This window comes from Stenella coeruleoalba (assembly GCF_951394435.1).
Source record: "Stenella coeruleoalba genome assembly, chromosome: 11".
In the NCBI taxonomy this organism is placed as follows: Eukaryota; Metazoa; Chordata; class Mammalia; order Artiodactyla; family Delphinidae; genus Stenella; species Stenella coeruleoalba.
In genome coordinates this window covers 72,263,434-72,279,780 of record NC_137157.1, presented here as the reverse complement: position 1 = coordinate 72,279,780, position 16,347 = coordinate 72,263,434, and the positions used below count along the sequence as shown (strand labels likewise).

Genomic DNA, 16,347 nt, shown 5'->3' with positions numbered 1-16,347 from the left:
TGTCGATTTCCCCTTTCATGGTCATTAGCATTTGCCTTCTGTATTGTGGTGCTCCTTTGTTGGGTACATAAACATTTATAATTGTTATATCTTTTTCTTGGATTTATCTCTTGATCATTAGGTAATGTCCTTCCTTATCTCTTGTAACATTCTTTATTTTAAAGTCTATTTTATCTGATATGAGTATTGCTACTCCAGTTTTCTTTTGATTTCCATTTGCATGGAATATCTATTTCCATCCCTTCATTTTCAGTCAGTATGTGTCCCTCGTTCTGAAGTAAAGACAGTATATATATGGGTCTTGTTTTTGTATCCATTCAGCCAGTCTGTATCTTTTGGTTGGGACATTTAATCCATTTACATTCAAGGTAATTACTGATATGTATTTTCCTATTACCATTTTCTTAATTGTTTTGGGTTTGTTTTTGTGGGTCTTTTTCTTCTCTTGTGTTTCCCACCTAGAGAAGTTTCTTTAACATTTGTGGTTAAATGGTTTGGTGGTGCTGAATTCTATTAGCTTTTTCTTGTCCTAAAAGCTTTTGACTTCTCCATTGAATCTGAATGAGATCCTTGCTGGGTAGATTAATATTGGTTGTAGGTTATTCTTTTTCATCACTTTAAGTATATCCTGCCACTCCCTCTGGCCTGCAGAGTTTCTGCTAAAAAATCAGCTGATAACCTTATGGGGACTCCTTTGTATGTTATTTTTTGTTTTTCCCTTGCTGCTTTTAATATTTTTTTCCTTGAATTTAATTTTTGTTAGATTGATTAATATGTGTCTTAGTGTGTTTGCCCTAGGGTGTATCCTTTATGGGACTCTCTGTGCTTCCTGGACTTGGGTGACTATTTCCTTTCCCATATTAGGGAAGTTTTCCACCATAAGCTCTTCAAATATTTTCTCAGACCCTTTGTTTTTCTCTTCTTCTTCTGGGACCCCTATAATTCAAATGTTGGTGTGTTTAGTGTTGCCCCAGAGGTCTCTGAGATTGTCTTCAATTCTTTTCATTCTTTTTTCGTTATTCTGCTGTTCGGCAGTTATTTCCACCATTTTGTCTTCCAGCTCACTTATTTGTTCTTCTGCCTTGGTTATTCATTTCTTCCAGTGTATTTTTCATTTCAATTATTGTGTTGCTCATCTCTGTTTGTTTGTTCTTTAGTTCTTCTAGATCTTTGTTAAACATTTTTTGTGTTTTCTCAATCCGTGCCTCCATTCTATTTCTGAGATTCTGGATCATCTTTACTATCATTACTTTGAATTATTTTTCAGGTAGATTCCCTATTTTCTCTTCATTTATTGGTCCTGTAAGTTTTTACTTTGCTCCTTCATCTGTGACATATTTTTTTGCCATCTCATTTTTTTTTTCTTTATGGGTGGGATTGTGTTCCTATCTTAGTGGTTGTTTGGCCTGAGGCTTCCAACAGTGGAGTGTGTAGGCTGTTGAGTAGAGCTAAGTCTTGGTGCAGAGATGAGGACCTCTGGGAGACCTCACTCCAATGAATATTCCCTGGGGTCTGAGGTTCTCTGTTAGTCCAGTGGTTTGGACTCAGAGCTCCCATCACAGGAGCTTCAGCCCAACCCCTGACTAGTGAACCAAGATCCTTTTAGAGGAATGATATGCATCCAAATTTTAAGCCTCTCTGTCCAGAAGTTCCTTAACTTCAGTCAAGTTCTTTAATCTGGAGAACCACTTGCCAGGCGCTTCCCAGACCCCCTCTCTGTGACCGCCAAACTTCTTTTTCCTCCAGACCCTTTAAACTGCCTCTAGGTATTTTTCTGATTTCCTCTTTCCATTAGTTGTTTAGTAGGATATTGTTTAGCCTCTATGTGTTTGTGTTTTTTTACAGTTTTTTTCTTTTAGTTGATTTCTAATCTCATAGTGCTGTGGTCAGAAAAGATGCTTGATATGATTTCAATTTTCTTAAATTTCCTGAGGCTCACTTTGTGGCCCAGTGATCAGTTCTGGAGAATGTTTCATGTGCACTTGAGAGGAATGTGTATTCTTCTACTTTTGGATGGGATGCTCTGTAAATATCATTTAAGTCCACTTGGTCTAATGTGTCATTTAAGGCCTGTGTTTCCTTATTGATTTTCTGTCTGAATGATCTGTCCACTGATGAAATTGGGGTGTTAAAGTCCCCCACTAATATTGTGTTCCTGTCGATTTCTCCCTTTATGGCTGTTAATATTTGTCTTATATATTGAGGTGCTCTTATTTGGGTGCATATATATTTACGATTGTTATATCTTCTTCTTGGATTGTTCCCTTGATCATTATGTAATGTCTTTCTTTGTCTCTTGTAAAGTCTTTATTTTAAAGTGTATTTTGTCTGATATGAGTATTGTGACTCCAGCTTTCTTTCGATTTTCATTTGCATGGAACACTTTTTCCATCCCCTAATTTTCAGTCTGTATGTGTCCCTAGATCTGAATTGGGTCTCTTGTAGACAGAAGATATATGGGTCTTGTTTTCATATCTGTTCAGCCAGTCTCTGTCTTTTGGATGGAGCAATTAATCTGTTTACATTTAAAGTAATTATTGATATATATGTATTTATTGCCATTTTGTTAATTGTTTTGTGTTTGTTTTTATTGGTCTTTTTTCTTCCCTTCCTCTTTCATTCTCTTCTCTTGTGATTTGATGGCTAACTTTAGTGTTGTGTTTGCATTGCTTATTCTGCTTTATGTGTGTATCTATTGTAGATTTTCAGTTTGCAGTTACCATGGGGTTTTGATATATCAGTCTATATATAAGCAAGATTGTTTTAAGTTGCTTGTCTTTTCATTTCAAATGCCTTTCCAATATCCTGCATTTGTGCTCTCCTCTTCTCACAATTGCTGGTTTTGATACCATATTTTGTACGGATGATTTCCTACATTTACTGTTTGTTTGCCTTTACCAGTGAGCTTTTCCATTAGTAATTTTCCCATTTTTAGTTGTGGCTTTTTCTTTTCTGCTTAGAGAAGTTCCTTTAGCATTTGTTGCAAAGCTCGTCTGGTGGTGCTGAATTCTCTTAGCTTTTGCTTCTCCGTAAAGCTTTTGATTTCTCCATTGAATCTGAATTAAAGCCTTGCTCAGTGGAGTATTCTTGGTTGTAGGTTTTTCCCTTTCATCACTTTAATATATTGTGCCACTCCCTTCTCGCCTGCAGAATTTCTGCTGAGAAATCAGCTGTTAACCTTATGGGAGTTCCCTTCTATGTGTTGCTTTTCCCTTGTTGCTTTTAGTATTTTTTCTTTATCTTTAATTTTTGTCAATTTGATTACTGCGTGTCTCGGCATGTTTCTCCTTGGGTTTATCCTGCCCAGGACTCTCTGTGCTTCCTGGACTTGGGTGGCTATTTCCTTTCCCACGTTAATGAACTTTTCGACTATAATCTCTTCAAATATTTTCTCGGGTCCTTTCTCTCTCTCTTCTCCTTCTGGGACCCCTGTAATGCAAATGTTGGTGCATTTAATGTTGTCCCAGAGATCTCTTTGGCAGTCTTCATTTCTTCTCATTCTTTTTTCTTTATTCTGTTCTGCAGCAGTGATTTCCACCATTCTGTCTTCCAAGTCACTTATTCATTCTTCTGCCTCAGTTATTCTGCTATTGATTCCTTCTAGTCTATTTTTCACTTCAGTTATTGTTCATCTCTGTTTGTTTGTTTTTAATTCTTCCAAGTCTTTGTTAAACATTTCTTGAACCTTCTCAATCCTTGCCTCCATTCTTTTTCCAGCATCTTGGATCATCTTCACTATCAGTATTCTGAATTCTTTTTCCAGCAGATTGCCTATCTCCACTTCTCTTAGTTGTTCTTCTGGGGTTTTATCTTGTTCCTTCATCGGGGAGGTATTCCTCTGCCTTCTCATTTTGTCTAACTTTCTGTGATCGTGATTTCTGTTCCACAGGCTGCAGGATTGTAGTTCTTGCTTCTGTCTGTCCTCTGGTGGTTAAGGGTGTGTAAGAGGTTGTGCAGGTTTCCTGATAAAGGGACTCCACTGGTGAGTGGAGCTTGGTATTGCCCCTCTGGTGGGCAGGGCCATGCTCAAGAAAACTTTAAGCAGCCTGTCTGCTGATGGGTGGGGCTGTGTTCCTGCCCTGTTTGTTGTTTGGCCTGGGGCACCCAAAACTTTTGGGTGGGGCTAATGGCAGCCTTTGGGAGGGCTTACACTAAATGATTACTCCCCAGAACTGCCACTGCCAGTGTCTTTGTCCCCACAGTGAGCCACAGCCACTCCCCACCTCTGCAGGATACCCTCCAATATTAGCAGGTAGGTCTGGCCCTGTCTTTTATGAGGTCACTGCTTTTTTTCCCTTGGATTCTGTTCCACACAGAACCTTCTGTTCCCCCTTCAAGAGTGGAGTCTCTGTTTCCTCCAGTCCCATGGATTTTCTGTGATCAAACCCCACAGGCTTTCAAAGCCAGATTCCCTGGGGGCTCCTCCTCCCATTGCTGGACCCCCAGGCTGGGAAGATGGACATGGAGCTCAGGACTTTCACTCCTGCAAGAGGGCCTCTGTGGCACAATTGCTTTACAGTCCATGGGTCACCCACCTGGCTGGCATGGTGTTTGATCTTATCGTGATTGTGCCCCTCCTAACATCTCATTGTGGCTTCTTCTTTGTCTTAGGCTGTAGGGTATCTTTTTTGGTAGGTTCTAGCATTTTTCTGTCCATGGTTGTTCAGCAATTAGTTGTGATTTTGGTGTTTCCATAAGAAAGGATGAGTCCACATTCTTCTACTTCACCATCTTGAGCCCAAGATAAAAGCTCTACATTTTTATTTCCCTCCCCCATTTTGTTTTTGATGTCACATCTTACTTCTTCTTACCTTGTGTATCTATTAACAAGTTACTGTAGTTGTTATTTTTACTACTTTTGTCCTTTAACTTTCACACTAGTTTTATAAGTGATTAACCACCCTTACAACATTAGATTATTCTAAATTTTACATATTTACCTTTACCAGTGAGATTTATACCTTCACATATTTTCCTGTTGCTAATTACTGTTATTTTGTTTTGTCTTAAAGAAGTTCTTCTAACATTTCTTTTAAGGCCAGTCTAGTGGTGAAAAACTCCTTTAGTTTTTGCCTTTCTGGAAAACTCTTTAACTCTTCTTCTAATCTGAAGAACAAATTTGCCAGGTAGAGTATTGTTGGTTGGTAGTTTTTTTTTCTTCCTGCAATTTGAATATATTGTGCCACTCCTTTCTGGACTGCAAAGTTTATGCTGAAAAACCTGCTGATAGTCTTATGAGGGTTCCCTTTCTCTTGTTGCTTTTAAGACTGTCTCCTTGTTTTTAACTTTTGATAAGTTAATTATAATGTGTCCTGGTGAGAGTCTATTTGGATTCATCTTATTTGGAACTTTATTGTCTTCTTGGATCTGGAGGTATGTTTCCTTCCCCAAGTTAGGGGATTTATTGGCCATAATTTTTTCTAACCAGTTTTCTGCCCTTTTTTCTTCTTCTTTTCATTTTTGGACCCCTATAATGTGAATATTGGTCCACGTGATATTGTCCCATAAGTCCCTTACACTATTTTCACTCTTTTTCTTTCCTTTATCTTTTTTGTTACTCTGATTTGATGAATTCCTTTGCCTTATTTTGAAACTTCTGATCACTTCTTCAGCTTAATCTGGTCTTCTGTTGAACCGTTCTATTGTATTTTTTGGTTCAGTTATTGTATTCTTCAGCTCTGATTTCTGTTAGGTATTTTCTTATATTTTCTGTTTCTTTGTTGAAATTCTCACTTAGCTCATGTGCTGATCTCCTGACCTCAGCGAGCAGTTTTATGACTGTTATTTTGTAAGGTATAAGCTAAATTGCTTATCTCCATTTCATTAAGGTCTTTTTCTGAGGCTTTACCTTTTTCTTTCATCTGGAAAATATTCTTCTGTTTCTTCATTTTCCTTGACACTCTTTGTTGGTTTTTATGCATTAGAGAAAACAGCTACCTCTCCTAGTCTTGAAGGAGTGGCCACATGCAGGGGATGATCACTGTGTTTCAACCTCACCCTAGGTCTTTGTTGTCTCTCAAACCTTTGTGATTGTCCAAGCAACTTAGTTCATTTTTAGTGGCTCCCAGTTGAGGGTGTGCCAAAACCACCAGGTTCCTAAATGGGAATATCTCAGTCAAAACATAGATTTAGTCTGATTGGAAGCTGGACCCTCTGCCAACAGTACACAAGTACACAAATATGCCTCTTCCATGAGAAAACTTTAAGATGGGAATTTCTTTCTGTTCCCTCTGCTCTGAGACATGGTGTGATAGCCAGTTGAGAACTGTTTCTTTGTTTGCTACCATCCCATTGAACCTGTGAAAACAAGGGCTGCTGACCACCAGAGCCAGGCTATCAAGGGATGTGTCCTTTGGGCAGCAGCCTCAAAAGTCAGGGCCTCAGACGTGTGCACAAACTCTTTTCTGGGAGATACCAATGTCAACTGAAAAAAATGCATAACCTAAAAATTGAGAATTATGTTTTATTCAGCAGGCATACTGAGGACTTAAGCCCAGGGGACAGCCTCTCAGATAGCTCTGAGGAACTGTCCCTTAGAGGTAAGGTAAGAGCCAGGTTATATAGGAGTTTTTGCAAAAACAAACAACAAACAAACAGATAGTCAGAACATCAAAGGATTACTGTTAATTAAAGAAAAACCAGACACCTCAAGTTAATAATATAGCATTTTTCTATGTGCGGGAAGCTGCAAGTGTCTGGGCTCATTGAAATCATTCCTTTGATATGCACCTTTACTGTCTAGGTCAGTATCCTGTCTTCTCCATCCTGAATCCCTCAAGGTGCACCTGTGGATGCTGGGGGTTGGGGAGGCTGCAGTAGCTGACGGCTGCAACATCCTTTGTTTACTGATTTAACAAGTGACATTCTTTGTGACAACCTAGAATAAGGCAGAGGGAAAGCGCAAAGATGGCACCTGCTGGTCTCTGTGGTCTTTAAAAAGTATTTCAGTCTGTCTCTAAATGTGTGTCAAATAAGAAGCCTGTTCCTGAAGATTTAAGATAAGCAAATAAGCCTCTCTCAGGGAAACATTCAGGGTATGTTTCAGTCTGCTACCTCTGTGCTGTGCCCTGGGGGACTAACTGGTTAAGAATTCTTTCTCCATTTGCTATAGTGCTATAGGACCTACAAATGTAAGACCCATTGGTGGCCAGAGCAAGGCAGACAAGTGGTGGAAACCGCAAAAACTGGGGCACAGATGTGTGTACAGGCTCATCTCTGGGAGCAAGGCAGAGGGAGCGCATGAAGATAGTGCCTAGACTCTGAGGTCTCTGGATAGGATTACAGTCTGCTCTTAGATATGAGTTTAATTAGAAGCCTTCTGTTCAGGTCACATCTATGAAGATAAACTAATAGGCTTCTTTCACAGAAAGATTGGGTATGTCAGTGGGCTACCTCTGCTCTAGGCCCTGGGTAGTAGTCTTGTGGAGCTTGTGCAAACACTTTGAGAACTGTTTCTCAGTTTGCTATAGTCTTGCAGATCTCATAGACAAAGGCTTCACTGGCTTTCAAGTCTTGATGTTTGGGAGGCTCATCTCTCAGTTGCAGGTCTTAGAAGTTCAGGAACCAAATATAAGGTTCCAACCATTAGTTCTTCATGGAGAAACTTGTAGTAAGTTCCTTCCTGATTGTGGGTTGCTGCACCTGGAGTGGGGTTTATGGTGTCTCAGCATAATCTGAGATTGAGTCTCAGCCTGTCCTACCTGCTTCAATGTAGGTTTTTTCTTATTTGGCCAACGTGTGGGAGGCTCTTGGCTAGTTGGGGTTTTTTGGCGGGAGGGGAGGTTCTTTTAGAAGAAATTGTTCTGTGTGTAGCTGTAGATTCAGTGTGTCCATGGGAGAAGGTGAGTTTAGGATCCCTCTACATTGCCATCTTTAACTGCAACTTATTTAATTTTAAAATAGTAGAGGAATACAGTTTAAATATGATTGTTTAAAATGGGAGGAAAATCACTAGAGAAATGGAGGCACATGGAAGAACTTCAGAATGCAAAACGGTGGGGATGTCACACTAGGAAACCTGATCAAGGTGGGAAAAAATGAGAACACTTCTACATAAACAATAAATGTAAAATGTAAGGAATGAATCCTGCTTAGCAATATATTAAATTTTATTAGAGGGCTGGTGTTTCTTATGAAGATTAGAGGAATATCAAATTGAGGAGACTAATATCTCTACATATTTTTCAAGAAACATGTAGAACATAATAATAAAGGTTGGAAATAAAAAGATAGCAAAAGATATGTATATAAAGAAAATATATAGTATTAGGGACAGTATAAATGCAATAAATGCCCATTAGAGAAGAGAAGAAGAGGATATAAAAGTTATTGATCCATACCAATTATGAAATCCTGCTGAGCAGGCATTGTGAAGGCTTGCTGAACCTAGAGAATGGGGGAAATTCCTTGAATAATTCAGTTTTATTTTTTTCTATTTGGGCTTCTGTTTTTCTCTATCAAAAGATATGAAGTTGGCATTGCAGTATATGTCTACCTTGGGGTCTATGTAGCTTTCTCAGTTTGTGGGTTCCTGGTACAAGTTTGAGACTTGAATGTTTTAAGGATTGAGCCTACAATACTTTTTTTTTTTTGTACAGCAGGTTCTTATTAGTCATCTATTTTATACACATCAGTGTATACATGTCAATTCCAATCTCCCAATTCATCACACCACCACCCCCACCCCCCGCCACTTTCCCTTCTTGGTGTCCATACGTTTGTTCTCTACGTCTGTGTCTAAATTTCTGTCCTGCAAACCGGTTCATCTGTACCATTTTTCTAGGTTCCACATATATGCGTTAATATACAATATTTGTTTTTCTCTTTCTGACTTACTTCACTCTGTATGACAGTCTCTAGATTCATCCACATCTCTACAAATGACCCAATTTCGTTACTTTTTATGGCTGAGTAATATTCCATTGTATATATGTACCACTACTTCTTTATCCATTCGTCTGTTGATGGGCATTTAGGTTGCTTCCATGACCTGGCTATTGTAAATAGTGCTGCAGTGAACACTGGGGTGCATGTGTCTTTTTGAGTGATGGTTTTCTCAGGGTATATGCCCAGTAGTAAGATTGCTGGGTCATATGGTAGTTCTCTTTTTAGTTTCATAAGGAACCTCCATACTGTTCTCCATAGTGGCTATATCAATTTACATTCCCAACAACAGTGCAAGATGGTTCCCTTTTCTCCACACCCTCTCCAGAATTTGTTGTTCGTAGATTTTCTGATGATGCCCATTCTAACTGATGTGAGGTGATACCTCACTGTAGCTTTGATTTGCATTTCTCTAATAATTAGTGATGTTGAGCAGCTTTTCATGTGCTTCTTGGCCATCTGTATGTCATCTTTGGAGAAATGTCTATTTAGGTCTTCTGCCCATTTTTGGATTGGGTTGTGTGTTTTTTTAATATTGAGCTGCATGAGCTGTTTGTATATTTTGGAGATTAATCCTTTGTCTGTTGATTCATTTGCAAATATTTTCTCCCATTCTGATGGTTGTCTTTTCATCTTGTTTTTAGTTTCCTTTGCATTGCAAAAGCTTTGAAGTTTCATTAGGTCCCATTTGTTTATTTTTGTTTTTATTTCCATTACTCTAGGAGGTGGATCAAGATCTTGCTGTGATTTATGTCAAAGAGTGTTCTTCCTATGTTTTCCTCTAAGAGTTTTATACTGGCGGGTCTTACATTTAGGTCTCATCCATTTTGAGTTTATTTTTGTGTATGGTGTTAGGGAGTGTTCTAATTTCATTCTTTTACATGTAGCTGTCCAGTTTCCCAGCACCACTTATTGAAGAGACTGTCTTTTCTTCATTATATATCCTTGCCTCCTTTGTCATAGATTAATTGACCATAGGTGGGTGGGTTTATCTCTGGGCTTTCTATCCTGTTCCATTGATCTGTATTTCTATTTTTGTGTCAGTACCGTGTTGTCTTGATTACTGTAGCTTTGTAGTATAGTCTGAAGTCAGGGAGTCTGATTCTTCCAGCTCCTTTTTTTTCCCTCAAGACCTCTTTGGCTATTCAGGGTCTTTTATGTCTCCATACAAATTTTAAGATTTTTTGTTCTAGTTCTGTAAAAAATGCCATTGGTAATTTGCTAAGGATTGCATTGAATCTGTAGATTGCTTTGGGTAGTATAGTCATTTTCACAATATTGATTCTTCCAATCCAAGAACATGGTATATCTCTCCATCTATTGGTATTATCTTTAATTTCTTTCAACAGTGTCTTATAGTATTCTGCATACAGGTCTTTTGTCTCCCTAAGTAGGTTTATTCCTAGGTATTTTATTCTTTTTGTTGCAATGGTAAATGGGAGTGCTTCCTTAATTTCTCTTTCAGATTTTTCATCATTAGTGTATAGGAATGCAAGAGATTTCTATGCATTAATTTTGTATCCTGCAACTTTACCAAATTCATTGATTAGCTCTAGTAGTTTTCTGGTGGCATCTTTTGGAGTCTCTATGTATAGTATCATGTCATCTGCAAACAGTGGCAGCTTTACTTCTTCTTTTCCAATTAGTATTCCTTTTAATTTCTTTTTTTCTTCTCTGATTGCTGTGGCTAGGACTTCCAAAACTATATTGAATAGTGGTGAGAGTGGACATCCTTGTCTTGTTCCTGATCTTAGAGGAAATGCTTTCAGTTTTTCACAGTTGAGAATGATGTTTGCTGTGGGTTTGTTTTCTGATTTGGATTCCTTTTCTTCTCTGATTGCTGTGGCTAAAACTTCCAAAACTATGTTGAATAATAGTGGTGAGACTGGGCAACCTTGTCTTTTTCCTGGTCTTAGAAGAAATGGTTTCAGTTTTTCACCATTGAGAACAATGTTGGCTGTGAGTTTGTCATATATGGCCTTTATTATGTTGAGGTAGGTTCCCTCTAGGCCCACTTTCTGAAGAGTTTTTTATCATAAATGGGTATTGAATTTTGTCAAAAGCTTTTTCTGCATCTACTGAGATGATCATATGGTTTTTATTCTTCAATTTGTTAATATGGTATATCACATTGGTTGATTTGCATATATTGAAGAATTCTTGCAGCCCTGGGATAAATTCCACTTGATCATGGTGCATGATCCTTTTAATGTGTTGTTGGATTCTGTTTGCTAGTATTTTTTGAAGATTTTTGAGTCTATATTCACCAATGATATTGGTCTGTAATTTTCTTTTTTTTGTAGTATCTTTGTCTGGTTTTGGTATCAGGGTGATGGTGGCCTCATAGAATGAGTTCGGGACTGTTCCTTCCTCTGCAATTTTTTGGAAGAGTTTGAGATGGATATGTCTTAGCTCTTCTCTAAATGTTTGATAGAATTCACCTGTGAAGCCGTCTACTCCTGGGCTTTTGTTTATTGGAAGATTTTTAATCACCATTTCAATTTCATTACTTGTGATTGGTCTGTTCATATTTTCTATTTCTTGGTTCAGTCTTGGAAGGTTATACCTTTCTAAGAATTTGTCCATTTCTTCCAGGTTGTCCATTTTATTGGCATAGGGTTGCTTGTAGTCGTCTCTTAGGATGTTTTGTATTTCTGCAGTGTCTGTTCTAACTTCTCCTTTTTCATTTCTAATTTTATTGATTTGAGTCCTCTCCCCCTTTTTCTTGATGAGTCTGGCTAATGGTTTATCAAATTTATCTTCCCAAAGAACCACATTTTAGTTTTATTGATCTTTGCTATTGTTTTCTTTGTTTCTATTTTATTTATTTCTGCTCTGATCTTTATGATTTCTTTCCTTCTGCTAACTTTGGGTTTTGATTGTTCTTCTTTCTCTAGTTCCTTTAGGTGTAAGGTTAGATTGTTTGAGTTGTTTATTGAGGTAGGATTGTATTGCTATAAACTTCCCTGTTAGAACTCCATTTGCTGCATCCCATAGGTTTTGTGTTGTCATGTTTTCATTGTCATTTGTCTCTGGGTATTTTTTGATTTCCTCTTTGACTTCTTCAGTGATCTCTTGGTTATTTAGTAATGTGTTGTTTAGCCTCCATGTGTTTGTGTTTTTTATGGTTTTTTCCCTGTAATTGATTTCTAATCTCATAGCAAAAGATACTTGATATGCTTTCAATTTTCTTAAATTACTGAGCCTTGATTTGTGACCCAAGATGTGATCTATCCTGTAGAATGTTCTGTGCACACTTGAGAAGAAAGTGTAATCTGCTGTTTGGGGGTGGAATGTCCTAGAAATATCAATTAACTCCATCTGGTCTACTGTGTCATGTAAAGCTTGTGTTTCCTTTTTAATTTTCTCTTTGGATGATCTGTCCATTGGTGTAAGTGTGGTGTTAAAGTCCCCCACTATTATTGTGTTACTGTCAATTTCATCTTTCATAGCTGTTAACAGTTGCCTTATGTATTGAGGTGGTCCCATGATGGGTGCCTATATATTTATAATTGTTATATCTTCTTCTTGGATGGATCCCTTGATCTTTATGTAGTGACTTCCTTGTCTCTTGTAACATTCTTTAAAGTCTATTTTGTCTCATATGAGTATTGCTACTCCCGCTTTCTTTTGATTTCCATTTGCAGGGAATATCTTTTTCCATCCTCTCAGTTTCAGTCTGAATGTGTCCCTACGTCTGAAGTGGGTCTCTTTTGGACAGCATATCTAAACCTCAAAACCTGTTTTGAGGTTCTTGTATTTGTATCCATTCAGTGAGCCTGTGTTTTTTGGTTGGAGCATTTAATCCATTCACGTTTAAGGTAATTATCAATATGTATGTTCCTATGACCATTTTCTTAATTGTTTTGGGTTTCTTTTTGTAGGTCCTTTTCTTCTCTTGTGTTTTCCACTTAGAGAAGTTCCTTTAGCATTTGTTGTAGAGCTGGTTTGGTGTTGCTGAATTCTCTTAGCTTTTGCTTGTCTGTAAAGCTTTTGATTTCTCCATCGAATCTGAATGAGGTCCTTGCCGGTTAGAGTAATCTTGGTTGTAAGTTCTTTCCTTTCATCACTTTAAGTATATGATGCCACTCCCTTCTGGCTTGTAGAGTTTCTGCTGAGAAATCAGCTGTTAACCTTATGGGAGCTCCCTTGTATATTATTTGTCCTTTTTCCTTTGCTGCTTTCAGTACTTTTTCATTGTCTTTAATTTTTGCCAATTTGATTACTATGTGTCTTGGTGTGTTTCTCCTTGGGTTTTTCCTGTATGGGACTCTCTGCACTTCCTGGACTTGGGTGGCTATTTCCTTTCCCATGTTAGGGAAGTTTTTGACTATAATCTCTTCAAATATTTTCTCGGGTCCTTTCTCTCTCTCTTCTCCTTCTAGGACCCCTATAATATGAATGTTGTTGAGTTTAATGTTGTCCCAGAGTTCTCTTAGGCTGTCTTCATTTCTTTTCATTCTTTTTTCTTTATTCTGTTCCTCAGCAGTGAATTCCACCATTCTATCTTCCAGGTCACTTATCCCTTCTTCTGCCTCAGTTATTCTGCTATTGATTCCTTCTAGTGTATTTTTCATTTCAGTTATTGTATTGTTCATCTCTGTTTGTTCTTTAATTCTTCTAGATCTTTGTTAAACATTTCTTGCATCTTCTCGATCTTTGCCTTCATTCTTTTTCCGAGCTCGTGGGTCATCTTCACTATCATTATTCTGAATTCTTTTTCTGTAAGGTTGCCTATCTCCACTTCATTTAGTTGTTTTTCTGGGGGTTTATCTTGTTCCTTCATCTGGTACATAGCCCTCTGCCTTTTAATCTTGTCTATCTTTCTGTGAATGTGGTTTTTGTTCCACAGGCTGCAGGATTGTAGTTCTTCTTGCTTCTGCTGTCTGCCCTCTGAACATACAATACTTTTTAAATGGTTGAATAATGGGGTTAGAGAAGAGGTTCTGTTCTATAAAGTTATTCAGGACCCCTGGCTGCTAGGGACTCTGCTGTCTTTTAACTGGTAGCTTTCCATGTTTGCACTGTATGTTGATATCAGAGGGAAAAGGAAGTGGAGGATTATGGAGAAAATTTTTATAGACCAAGACTGGTAGTGTTCTGCACCATATTTGCCAATGAGCAGAACTTAAATCACTTGTTCAAACCAGCTGCAAGGGAGGCTAGGAAATGTAGTTTAGCTGTATGCCTAAGAGGAAGGGGAAACAGGTTTGATTGAGCAGCCAGACAGTTTCTCTTTTATACTACCTATCTATTAAAAAACTGTATCCCACCAACAGAGAATATTTAGTTTCTATGAATCCATGGTACGTTTATAAACATAATTCATATATAATAATAAGCCATAAAGAAACTCTAAGATATTTATCTATGGAGAGATTCATAGCCACATTCCCTAGTAAAAAATCATTAAAGTAGTAATCAACAGCAACAACAAAAGGTGTTTAACCTCCCTTACCTTCTTGGAAATTAAGAAACACTGTGGGTTTAACAATGAAAAAGAAAAAAAAGAAAAAAATCAAAAGAAAATGCAAATTACATAGAGATTGATGAAAATCAAAGCCAGTGGTGTGTTATACAGAAAATTTTTACCTCTAAGAGCTTTTATTATTTAGAAAACCTGAAAGTAAATGAACTGATATCCAACTTAAGAAATTAGAAAGAGAATAACAGAATAGATCTTCAAATTGCTTTAATATCTTTGTCTTTTTTCAACTACATTTGCTAAGGTTACCTGAAGCCTTTCCTTTTTGTCAATAAGTTATTTCTTGGTAAATGTCTATTCTGTTGCTTGCTGTTTCTAAACCAATTTATATTTTATTTCATTTTATTGTTCATCACAGGCAAATTTTTCTTTGTGATTTTAAAATCATCTGAGTTGAATTAAAGTAATATGAAAGAAGAATGCTATAAGATGAATTGGTGTGGTTAAAAGGAACTATAAGTAGGTATTATTTTATATTCTTTGGAGTTGTTAAAATTTTGTTTTTCTTCTAGATTCTGATGGAAGAAGGAGGAATGTGTTCTTTAAAAGGTGGGATAACATCTACTAAGAAAACCTGTCAGTATAACTATAAGTGAATTTTATTCTTTAAAAAAACAACATTTTAACAGAAATTAGTTAAATTTTAAGGTTTTTTTAGAGTTTTGCCAGCAAATATATTTTATAAGTATCTTAGAATATATTAATAATGCAATTGGCTCTTTAAAATTAATTTTGTCTTCTATAAAATGTTATACATGATGAGGATATATAATATATATGTACAACTTACTGAATAATAAACAGATACCTTTGTACTTAGTTTGTATAGTAGTTTAAGAAATAATACATAATCAGTACTTTTGAATATCTTCTCAATTGCATTTCCTATCCTGCCCCCTAGTGGTAACTCTTTTCCTGAATTTGTTTTTTGTGATAGCACATATAGACTTTTCCAATTGCTTGCTTTTGAGCTTTCTGCAGCAAATTGAGGCAAACTCTATACATTTTTCTGAAACTTACTTTTTGTTCACCCAGCAATATGTTTTGAGGTTCAATCGCCCTGACACTTGTGACTCTAATACTGTTCATCATTTGTTTTCTCCTATTTAGCCTTCTATTGTGTGAATGTAGCACAATCTATGTATGCATCTTCTGACAAAGATTATTTGAGTTGTTTTTAATATTTTGCTATGATAAACAATGCTACTTTGACAAATTTTGACATTTCTCCTGGCACACATGTATAAATGTTTCTTCTAGGATATAATTCTAGAAGTTGAATTGGCTAGTTCATATGATATGCACTCTTCTAGGTAATGCAAAATTGTTTTCCAAAGTAGATGTGCCTGTTTAAACTCCTGGTTTAAACTCCTGGTTTAAACACTAGCAATAGGTAAAGAATCTTAGCTGTTACATATTCTCACTAACACTGGATCAGCTTTTTATCATTGTTGGCAATGTGATATCTTATTGCAATTTCAATTTATATTTTCCATTGTTGATTAGGCTCATTGGCCACCCATATTTCATCTGTGAAATGTCTTTCATGTCTATTGTCCATGTTTCTTTTAGGAAGTTTGGCTTTCTTTATTGGATGTGTCTTTTGTATATCTATGTCCTTTATACCTTTTATATATCCTAGATTCAGATTGCTTGTAGACTCCTGTGTAGCAGATATTTCATATTTGAGTAGCAAATATTTCATATTTGAGTGGTCTTTTTATTCTATATTGTCTTTTTGTTGACAACACTTTCTGGCACTTTTTAGATATTTTGCGGTTGAATGATTCTTCAGCATATCTAGTCTGTTGGGATACCTAGAAATCTTTATGGACTTTTTCCTTTTTTACTTAATTTAATTTTTTTAATATGTAAAGCATTAATTTGGTTTCTATCCCTCTCCTGTCTGCCCTATTTCCTTCTGCCTCATATGAGTAGCTATTTTTTGTTGGTTTACTGTTTATCATTCCAGTGGACTT

General features: G+C 36.9%; 1 protein-coding gene across 1 annotated transcript in view; it reads left to right on the top strand.

Moving 5' to 3' along the window:
* REDIC1 (regulator of DNA class I crossover intermediates 1) overlaps nt 1–16,347 on the top strand; it is a gene marked incomplete at its 3' end in the record, with an annotated part of 103,212 nt that overhangs the window by 78,882 nt on the left and 7,983 nt on the right. The window contains 1 exon segment of the mRNA XM_079935886.1: nt 14,881–14,917. Within this exon segment, the coding sequence (XP_079792012.1) occupies nt 14,881–14,917 (37 nt within the window).